An 11,457-nucleotide genomic window follows, 5' to 3' on the forward strand; every position below is an offset into this window, starting at 1 on the left:
GGGAGTCAGGTGCCTTTAGGATCATAAAGTCAAGCGCAAACAAAGGTACTAACATTTCATGCTGAAGATTACATACAAGTAATCAAACTGTATGTGTGAATATATATATATATATATAATTTTTCCTTATTATCAACAAAGTGCAAATACAAAAACTTTCAGAGAAAACGTCTAATCTCCTGAGAAGACACTGGAGGCACCTCTCCCTCACCTCTTCCTGGTGGTTTTTGGACTCCAGTGGAGAAATACTGTGTAAATAGTTTAAGAAGGGAACATTTATAAAGAGCTACAAATATACCAATAAGCATGGTGATGCTTTGGGTACATTAACTCATTATGTATATTAACTCATTACACACCAAGCCTACAGTGTCAGGTATTTTTAGCTCTAATTTACAGATGAGGAAACTGAAGCCAAGGGAGAATAGGCATTGTTCCCCAAATCATACAGCCAGTAAGTAGTGGGGTTTCAATTTCAAAAGCAAGTTTGTCTGACTCCACACTATTTATTACTTGATCCCTGAAGGACATGGAGAGCAAAGGAGATTTCTCGCTGGTGAAGGGCTTTCACGGACTTAGAGACAGTAAATCAAGTTACCCTAACCTTTCCACATATGACCTATTTTCCATTTTTTGAATCATCTTTTTTGTTGCTTTTAGAATCCTCTCCATTTATCCTCACTAATTCCTCATTCTTCTTCTCCCACAGTTATTTAAAATATGATGAAAAAATTGATGTGTAATATACAGTATATGATAGAATCTTAAGTATCATACTTTTTTAATATACCCCAGCTTTCTTGTTTAAAATATTGAAGTAATATGTATTTTCTGTAAAACATTTGGAAATATGGAAAAGTAAAAAGAAATAGAAAAAAATCACCCATATTCATCTTACCCAGAAAACACCCATTATTAATCATTTGGTTTATTTTTTTTAAATTAATTAATTAATTAATTATTGGCTGTGTTGGGTCTTCGATGCTGCACGTGGGCTTTCTCTAGTTGCGGAGAGCGGGGGTTACTCTTCTTTGCGGTGCGCGGGCTTCTTGTTGCAGTGGCTTCTCTTGTCGAGGAGCACTGGCCCACGGGCTTAGTTGTTCCGCGGCATGTGGGATCTCCCTGGACCAGGGATCAAACCCGTGTCCTCTGCGTTGGCAGGCGGATTCTTAACCACTGCGCCACCAGGGAAGTCCCTCATTTGGTTTATTTTTTCAGTCTTTTTAATATGGATTTTAAAACCTAGTTAAGCTCCTATTCTATATAATAATTTAAATTTTTAAATATTTCAAAAATATAGACAAATACAGAGCGTGAAAAAACAACCTCCTAAATGGGTGAGTCCTAGAATCAGACTGCCTATGTCTGAAACCTCACACAGTATCTTGCAGTGCAACTTGTGCCTTTATTTTCTCATCTGTAAAATGGGGATAATAAGAGTACCTCTGTTTCACCCTTCTTTCTTTTCAGAAATAAAGTATTAGAGGTGGAAGTGAAGTCCCTTTTATACTCCTCCCCAATCCCACTTCCTGTCTTTTCCACTAGGCAATCACTGTCCTGAAATTGGTTCATTTTCTTCTGTCCATGTCTTGTACCTTTACTATATTGAATGTATCTATATAAATTTTATGTCATGATTTTCCCCATTTAATTGAAAGCATTTTCATAAAAGCTTATCCCTCTGTCAGACACTTTTCTTAAAAATTCTTTGTGTTGGGATAATATACCATTAAATATCAGTATTTACTTAAAGTTTCCCTAGTATTAGATATTTAGGTTTCATTTATTTTCTTTTACCAATAACACTGGTGAAACTTTTTGTTCTTACATTCTGGTATACATCTTTGATGATTTTTTTCAGGCAGGACTGATTGGCATTAAAGGATAGAAACTTTTAAAGTAATTCATAATTATTATAAAAATAATATATAATATTGATAATTTTGGAGAAATTGAAAACATCTGTAAAAATGAAAGAAAAAAATGTCTGTATGCCACCATTAAAAGATTATCACTGCTAACAGGTTTATCTTCTTCTAGACATATTCCTTCCATATCCCCTCCTTTCCCCTGACACACACTGTCGTTGGGAATATACTGTTTATTAAGATTTCCATTAACATTAAATGATCCCATTTCCTCAGTTCATTTCGTATTCTCTGGGAAACATGATTTTCAATGTCTGTATAATCCTACCATGTGAAGTAGCATAATTCATTTAGCCATTCTCCTATTTTGGGGCACTTAGATTACTTCATTTTGAACATACAGTATTAGACAGCAGTGAGTATTCTTATAGAGAAACTTTGTGCTCCTTACATAATCGGTTTCTTAAATGAGAGTCCTGGAAATAAAAATTACTAAATTAAGAATAACTATATTAAAGACACTTAATACATATTGTCAAATTGCTCTCCAGAAATACCTGTTCTCTTGAGTGTATAACCCACAACATACATTTGCCGAAATTATCTTCTGCTAATTAGATACAGAAAACACTTTCCATTATTTTTTTTTTCATTTTGACTGATTAAAATTGACTTTAAAAAAATTGCTACTTAGATTCATTCAGATTTTATTTTTTATAACTTTCGTGTGCTTAAGCAATCTTTAAAAAGTTGGGGTTGGGGCTTCCCTGGTGGCGCAGTGGTTGAGATGCAGGGAACACGGGTTCGAGCCCTGGTCTGGGAAGATCCCACATGCCATGGAGCAACTAGGCCCGTGAGCCACAACTACTGAGCCTGCGTGTCTGGAGCCTGTGCTCCCCAACGGGAGAGGCCGTGACAGTGAAAGGCCTGCGCTCGCCGCAACTAGAGAAAGCCCTCGCACAGAAACGAAGACCCAACACAACAAAAATAAATAAATAAATAAAAAGCAGTTTCTTTAAAAAAAAAAAAAAAAATTTGGAGTTATTTTGACCAAAATCTTCTTAAAGTTAAAAAAAGAAAATAAATCTGTGTTTAGTATCACTGGGCTATAGCTATGGCTTTTGTTGATTGTTAACAAAGTTTGGTTCAATTTTCAGGTACACATGGCACAAAATAAAGTGGAAAATTGACCATCTAGTGACTTTTAACTTTTTAAACCTTCATAGTTGAACCTGTCCCCAAAAAATTCCATTGGGAATTTTCTATTAAAGTACTTAATAAAATTAGACTTTTAAGAATAAAGCTATTGGTCAGGTAATCAGAAACCATTTGAATAATCTGCTGTTAAATTCTAAAATAAACAGCTACAAAGGAACCACAAAATTTTCTTGGAATTTTCCTTTCTCTATCAATCTGTATGCTGGTTTTAATTACTTAAGGTCAACATGTTTTCTCTAGGTGAGAATCCTATGAGAAAATCATTTATTGACAGTGGCAAGTTGTCCCATTTAGGAAAATCTGTAATTGTCATTTGACCTAGGTTGACTGGGATGACCTTTGTTTTTACAAGGAAAGAAATTGTTTTCAATCCATTAGCCATGTTGTTAGGTCTCACTTAGATGACAAAAATAATAATGTAATTTGACTCAAATTCTGGATGGATTAAATAATAAAAACATATAAAGAAAGTAATAACAAAATAAGAAAATATAGGCATCTATTTGATCTTGCAGAAGTACTGTACCTCTAAGCATAAAATGAAATCACAAAAGGAAATAGTTGAGTACATAAAAATGACAATCTTCTGCAGAAAAGGTCACCAGAAACAAAATTAAAAGGAAGAGGGCTTCCCTGGTGGCACAGTGGTTGAGAGTCCGCCTGCCGATGGAGGGGACACGTGTTCATGCCCCGGTCCGGGAAGATCCCACATGCCGCAGAGCGGCTAGGCCCGTGAGCCATGGCCGCTGAGCCTGTGCGTCCGGAGCCTGTACTCCGCAACGGGAGAGGCCACAACAGTGAGAGGCCCGTGTACCGCAAAAAAAAAAAAGAAAGGAAGACTACAAACTGAGAAGAGTATTTGTGACATATATGGTAAGCAAAGGTGTAATATATAAAACTTACAAAGATGGCTTACAAATCAATAAAAAGATTGAAATTCAACAGAAAAATGGTCATAGAGTGCCAGTGAAAAATTCACACACACTAACAAGAGAAGGAAATATATAGCCAGTAAATATATATGAAAAATTATTCAGTGTTACTGAAAGCAGCTCTTTTGCCCCTTTCCTGTTTGTCCATTCCTGTTCCTCTCTAACCCTAAAAGAACATAATTATAGAAATGACATCACTAGGCAATTTAACTTTACTCCTGACTTATGTTCTACTGAATGCACACCGTGCCTTGGCTAACCTGCTGATTCTTTTCCTAGGTTAAAAGTAGTAAGAAAGAAGAATTAAGTAGTTAAAGAATGACCAGCTCTCTACCCCCAGCAGCCCCCTTTGCAATCCTGTAGGCAGATCACATGGGCGAGATAATGTCTGAAGAAAGATACTGAGGAGTCAGCCAGTCTGCACGCAGTGGAGAATGATGAAGAATCTAACCTCGTGCCTCGGTGATTCACTGAGATTCTTTCCCTCTTTTCCCGTTAAAAACTCTCATGGCTGAGCAGAACCTGGGGAGTTGGTTCTGGGAAACGAGTCCACCTTCTCTCCAGATTGCTGGCCTTCTGATTAAAGCAACCTTTTCTTTCTACCAACACTTGCCTCTCCAGTACTGGATTTTGAGCAGCGAGCAGCTGAACCTGAGTTCAGTAACATTACTAATTATAAAAATGCTATACATTTAAAAAATATTAATACACTAGCATTTTTCTCTTCTTCCAAAATGGCAAATATCTGAATTATTATAATCTAGAATGCTGTGAAATAAGTACTCATAAACTGCTGGTAACAACTGACATAAAAATTTTTTAAGGAAGTTTTGCATTATTCATCAAAAACTTAAAAAATGCACATGCTGTGTAATCCAATGATTTCAATTCTGAAAGGCATCATAGAAAATTAAAAGATGTATGCACAGATTATGTACTAGGGCATTCATTCTAGAATTATTAATAACATCAAATACTTGAGAAACAGTGCCTAATATCCAAAAGTAAATTACAAATAATCCAAACAGTAGAATATATTATATGGTTACTTAAGTTGTGCTGTCAGAGACGTTAATGACTTGAGAAAATATTAATGTTAAGGAAAAAATAAAAGCAGGTTGCAAATGATAATTCCCGTTTTGCAGTACACACACAAACACCAGGAAGGAAATTCCTCAACATGCTAATACCGTTAATAGTGTCATCTCTGGGTGGTGGGATCCCAAGTGATTTTTATATTCTTCCCGATAGTCTTCAATATTTTCCAAAATGTTTACAGTAAACACGCATTACTGTTACCAGAACACAGAAGACAGGGGAGAGAGGGAGAGAGAGAAAAGAACTTTCACATTTCACGTGGAAATGTTTATTAAAAGGACATTAGAGGGACTTCCCTGGTGTTGCAGTGGTTAAGAATCCGCCTGCCAATGCAGGGGACACAGGTTCGAGCCCTGGTCCGGGAAGATCCCACTTGGCGCGGAACAACTAAGTCTGTGCGCCACAACTACTAAACCTGCGCTCTAGAGCCCGCGAGCCACAACTACTGAAGCCTGCGCGCCTAGACCTCGCGCTCTGCAACAAAGAGAAGCCAGAGCAGTGAGAAGTCCGCGCACTGCAAGGAAGAGTAGCCCCTGCTCGCCTCAACTAGAGAAAGCCTGCTCACAGCAACGAAGACCCAATGCAGCCAAAAATAAATAACTAAATAAATTAAAAGAAATAAAAGGACGTTAGAGCCCGTGCCACAGACAAATTCAAGTCAACTTATACTAGATCTGCTAGGTAGATTTCTCCAGGTGCATAATTATCCTAAATTCGGGTGCTCCTTTTGAACAACAGGATAACTCACCCATTCACAGAATTGTAGACCAAGGGACCCTTGAGATCCCTGACACTAACGAAGGCTTAATGTTCATCTTGCTTACCACTTGGTGCCTACCACCCGGATCAGTATATTTTTGAATGAAAGAAAAAATGAAGACCACCCCAGTCACTGTACGGATGGAGAACCTGCTTCCTGCAGAAACAAAAGGACTAACTTGCCCAAGTTTACATGTTATCCCCATGAAGTAACACCAACAGTAGCAGTAATTACGGTTGGTTACTACTGCTTTCAATAAGCACCACATCTACTGCTTGACAGGCATTCTTCAAGGACTTTACGTGCATCAACTTATTTAATCCTCATAATAACCTTATGGGTTAGGTATTGTAATTATTTTCATAAAATAGGTGAGAAAACGGAGTCACAAACTGCATCTAAATTTCATTCCCCATTTCTTCCCCGCCATTTCATGCATATCCTAATCACCCCAAAATTCGGCCTGACGTCAGCTAGCTTGGATCCTTACGAAGGGATGCTCCTGGGGCGCATCCGTGTGTGTTTGTGTGTGACGCGGGAAGTAGGAAGATTTTAAACACCCGCCGCCGGAAAACAATGTCCTGATGTCCTGGATTTTACTCTGGCTTCCCCCCCTCCCCCGGAGCACCCCTCCTGGTGGGCCAAGGGGAGTGGGGACGGGAGACACCACGAGGGCACCCCGGCCTCTGTCGCGTCATGAGGCTTCCCCCCCCCACCTCCCCCGGGGGCCGCTCAGCCCCGCAGGAGCCGCTGGGCAGGGCCTCAGCCCCTCCCGCGCCACCTACTCCAAGGCTCCCGCATCCCCGCCCCGCGTCCCGCCCCCGCGCCGCGCCCGCGCCCCACGGTCCCTCCCTCCGGCGTGACGGGAGCACGGGCGCCGGCCGCCCGGGCCGCGAGCGCAGCAGAGCTGACAGCGAGCAGCCGGGCAGGGGGCGAGCGAGTGGCGAGCCGAGCGCGCAGCCCTAGCGGCCCGCGAGCCGGAGCGCGCCCCACTCGGGGAGGCTGCCTTCTTGCCGGCCGGCGGGCCGACCACAGCGGGACGGAGATGCTGCTCCTCCGCCCGGGGCCGACGCGGGGGAGGGGCCGGGGGCGGCCGGCCGGGGCTCCCCGCTGCGGGCTCTCGCCTCCCTGGAGCCCCGCCTGGATCTGCTGTTGGGCGCTCGCCGGCTGTCAAGCGGCCTGGGCTGGGGACCTGCCCTCCTCCTCCGGCCGCCCGCTTCCTCCTTGCCGGGAGGTGAGCCGCACCTGGTCTTTCACCTGGAGTTTGAGGGGGAGGGGCGAGGAGGGCGCGGGAGATGTGGGGTGAGGGTCGTGCCCGTTCACTGCTCTCTGCCTCTTTCCTTCCTTGGAGGACCGTGCCTTTCGTTTGTTTCCAGGGATGAAGTTGCCCGCCCCGGGAAGCTGGCCGAGAGAGGGTGTGTGGCTTTGCTGGCTTTTGGGGGATGCGTTTCGCGCTCCTGTGTTTTGAGGGCTCTGAAGGACTTTGCGGCGCCGTCTTGGAGTGCCAGGCTTGAGGACCTGGGGCCGAGGGAGAGCTTTCAGCAAGGGCAGGGGACTGGGGAAGCTTCGCCAGTGGGATTTGGAGACCCCACACTTCACAGCTTTTCCAGAGAGCCAGATACGGCCGCCGAGGGCGTCCCGCTCCCCTCCCCCTCCCTCCACTCCCCAGTGTGTACGAACCCCTTCCTCCTCTTCCCCTGCTCTCAGCTTCCAGATAAGGCCCTGGGGACTTGCTAAGCCAGTGTGTGGTGTCACTTGGCATCCTTCTGGCAAAACGTGGATGTGAATTAGGAAGAAAAAAGTGTGTATTTAGGGAAGAGGTGGGTTGGTGATCTAGGAAATTAGAAAAGAGGGAATATGCTCCTTTTGGGAGATGTTCATCACCTGGCTGAAGCATTGCTACTGTGTATTTTAAAGTTTGAGATTATTGTTGATATATAGCCAAGAAAGATAAATTATAGGTGATGTGATTTTTTTTTCCTGCTTTTAGGGGAACTGGACTTAACAATGCCAAAAATTTACAAGGGGTGTCATTGGTTCTTGTATTGGGTGTTTATCTTTCCCTTTAGTGTTCCAGAAAGTGCATCCTCTTAATGAAAATCAGGGGAAGGAAGCAACATTTCTGACCTACTTTGAGTGATTATGTTGGGGAGGATATGAGGAGTGGTTACGGTTTTTAGGGAGATTGCTAAGAATCAGGGTGATGGGTCATTTTAATTTAACATAGCAAAAATGGGTTAGCTGATAGCCCCTCTGGGAAACAAGACCAGACCTTGTTCCTTTGTGTCACTTTTTAATTTTACCCAGGCTTGAATTATAGAATATCCGCGTTTTAGATATCGTCCATCATCCATGGATTTCACCTTACTCTCCCATGGTCTCAGTCCCAGGACAGACTGAAATGAAAGAGAATCAGATCAAAGGCATGTGTGTGAGCACACAATAGTGTTATAATTGGAGAAATCAGGGCAAGAACTCAATGAACAGCTGTGTTTAATTTCAGAGTTTATTAGTATAATTAGTTGTTTAATCTGTATTCTCCTATCACCTGGGAATAGTCCGTTCTTCCACAGAAAGCTGCTGCTTGGGCATTTTCAGACTGAATAGTAACAGGACAACCTTAAAACCTTGCCTCCAGCCCCCAGTCCCAATATGCAAAACCTATTTTTTTTTTCCTGAAGTGAAAAGTCTTAAGATTCTTGTAAAATTAATTCTTAGTATTGGAGACTGTACTTGAAACAGGTGAAAGTCAGGGCCAGTGGGGGTGATGCTTGGCCACTATAGCTAGACTGATGCTTTAGGTGAGCACATGTTCTACCCCTGTATACCCAGGCAGAATGGAGTAAGAGTCTGCCACCTGAGACAAATCTTGAAACCAGAGGCAGGGAGATGGTGGAAGGTTCAGGAAGGCTGTGTTCAATTAATTGTACTGACTTTAGAAATTGCATGCGACTCAGTTCCTTGAGGTTTCAATTTTGAATTTATGGAAATAAATAAAATATATGGGAGGATGCTCTGGAACCTGCGTGTGGCTAGCTGTATTTTTAGAAAGGTGATGCACAGGTCCAGTTATATTCTTCCTTATGACTGACAAACAGTTGGAAGATGATGGAGAGTTAGAGGTTCCTTTGGACATAGGAGGGGCCAAGGGGCTGAATCTGCTTCTGGGTATCCGGTCTAACCCACTAAGCTAATTAACAGAGTTGATCATTGTTGCTCTGTTTTTAAGAGGAATGTGAGAAGGGCAGGTGTTTTTCGGGTGTAGAGGGAAAGGGTCTGCTTCTGCTTACCAGTAGGGAGGGCGCTTCCTCTGAGATACAGCTATGGAAATGTGGGCCAAACTCCTGTGAGCTAAGACATAGTTAAAATAACTCTCTGGTGCCCACTCCTGCCGGTGTATCCCTTTCCCCTCTTTAGTAACAGAAAAGGACATGAATGCCCTTACAATGCCCCACGTAAGGTACAGCACCACGTGGTGGGGAGGACAGTGAAAGCTGTGAAAGTGAGGGTTCTGAGGCTGGAAACTAAAGCCAACTCTTTTTTTTTTTTTTTTCCCTGGTATGTGGGCCTCTCACTGTTGTGGCCTCTCCCGTTGGGCGCAGGCTCAACAGCCAAGGCTCACGGGCCGAGCCGCTCCGCGGCATGTAGGATCATCCCGGACCGGGGCACGAACCCGTGTCCCCCGCATCGGCAGGCGAACTCTCAACCACTGTGCCACCAGGGAAGCCCAAAGCCAACTCTTAATAACAGGAGAGGATGTTGACGGGAAAATCCGCAGGTGATTCTAAGCCTCATTGCTGCCAGTAGTTTTAGTCTCGTCCTCATTTATCAGTATTTTTATAAAAGTAATCACGTTTAACTAAGTTACAGGGACTCTCATTTTCCTTGCCTGGTTTTGGCGGGAAGCAGCAAAAGGGGAAGGGCCAGAAGCAGAGAAAATTGGCCTGGGAGGAATCTAGATATGATTGCCTGAGTTCAGAAAAGAGGCCCTTCCAAAAGACAGCCGGGATGTGGGTAAAGTTTCCCTTAGCTTCTTTGCAGAGGATTGGACTCTGGGGTGAAACTCCAGTCCAAATATAATACAGCTTCCTTTGTCAATGTCATTGGATTATGGAGCTGAAAAGGGGAGAAAAATGATTACTTTGGAATGCTCAGCTGGGGATACAGTCAGCAGGGTGGGCATACAAACACAAGCAGGAAGGGGAGACAGCAATAAAAGTACAGTCAATGTGCCAGCAGTTGAAGGACAACAATAGGATGTGACTTTGATAAATGGTGTTTAAGCAAAAAAAAAAAAAAAAAAAAAAAATGAGGACTGGATATCAGAAAGTACAGAATTAATTTTCTTCAAACTGTTTATGGGGGAACTTATAAAGGATCAATATCCTCTGGGTTTCTGGGTATCTACTTTTCACTTGTAAAATGATAGTAATAAAAAGGGACCTGCCTGTCTCTATTGTGAGGATACGATGGATGAAGATAAGTTAAAGGAAAATAAATTACACACACACACACACATATATGAGATTTGATGGTTGCTAGATTAGCAGACCTAGATCCTGATGTTTCAGGAAGGGTCTACAGTGAGACTTCAGAGGTTCAGAGGATAGGCTTATCCAGGAGTTGAATGCAGTGGAACTTTTGACTCATTGGAGAAGAGGACTTAATGGGGCTGCCAGAGGAAAAGAAAGATAAAAGCCAACAGATGAATCAGAGTTGGAGTAAGGTATTAGAAGATAGACTGCGTGAGAGAAAAGTGCAGGAAAAGAACAGAACTAAGTGGATTATGTATGCATTATTTAAATTTGGAAAATTAAATCACAAACTAGCTTGATTCTTAGTGCACTTCTCTACAGTCCTACGTAACGTGATTCTATTGGTCTCTCTGAATCTTGATTCAACGATGACTTGCTTTGCCAACAGTTTTCATTCCACACTTACTGAGCTTAAACTATGTGCCAGGTGAAATGTCAGCTGATGTGAAATTACAGATTAAAAAAATAAAATTTAATTGGCTAAGGATGAGCCAGATATGTAAACTAACATTTGCAGTGAAGTGATTTGGTGCTATGAGAGAAAAAGGGGGCCCTAAGTCTAGTGGGGAGGATGAAAAACGGCCCTGTGGAGGAGGTAAGTGAGCCTGGAAAGATGGGTAGGAATTTGCCAAGCAAACAAGGGTCAGATGTGAGGTTGCGCTGGTTTGGAGGAAAGATATTTCTGACGTAGAGCAGAGGTTGAAAATAGCAGAAACCCAGAACAGTTATGCTGTAACTAGTTATAATTGGAGTGCTGTGTGCTACAAGGACCTTAATGAGATATGAGGCTGAGAGGCAGGTGGAAGCCTGATCATAGGGGACCTTCTGTCATGCTAAGAAGCTGGTCTTCATTTGGTAGGTGATAGGGAGCAATAGAAGGATTTAAGAATCAGGAGTCGGCTTCCCTGGTGATGCAGTGGTTGAGAGTCCGCCTGCCGATGCAGGGGACGCGGGTTCCTGCCCTGGTCTGGGAGGATCCCACATGCCGCGGAGCGGCTGGGCCCGTGAGCCATGGCCGCTGAGCCTGCGCGTCCAGAGCCTGTGCT

The 11,457-nt window shown here is 43.0% G+C and overlaps 1 protein-coding gene across 2 annotated transcripts in view; it reads left to right on the forward strand.

Annotated features, from left to right (window-relative positions):
- Window positions 1-6,825: 6,825 nt before the first annotated feature.
- Window positions 6,826-11,457, forward strand: part of ELAPOR2 (endosome-lysosome associated apoptosis and autophagy regulator family member 2) — a 191,349-nt gene continuing 186,717 nt past the window's right edge. Inside the window, exon 1 of one of the 2 annotated variants that reach the window (XM_007447473.1) lies at window positions 6,826-7,110. In XM_007447473.1, coding sequence (XP_007447535.1) covers window positions 6,922-7,110 — 189 coding nt within the window. In that variant the 5' untranslated portion in view covers window positions 6,826-6,921. The remainder of the gene's footprint in view (window positions 7,111-11,457) is intronic. The other variant, XM_007447475.1, reaches the window with a different exon arrangement.

The sequence above is a fragment of the Lipotes vexillifer genome, unplaced genomic scaffold, assembly GCF_000442215.2.
Source record: "Lipotes vexillifer unplaced genomic scaffold, Lipotes_vexillifer_v1.1 scaffold474, whole genome shotgun sequence".
Lineage (NCBI taxonomy): Eukaryota > Metazoa > Chordata > Mammalia > Artiodactyla > Lipotidae > Lipotes > Lipotes vexillifer.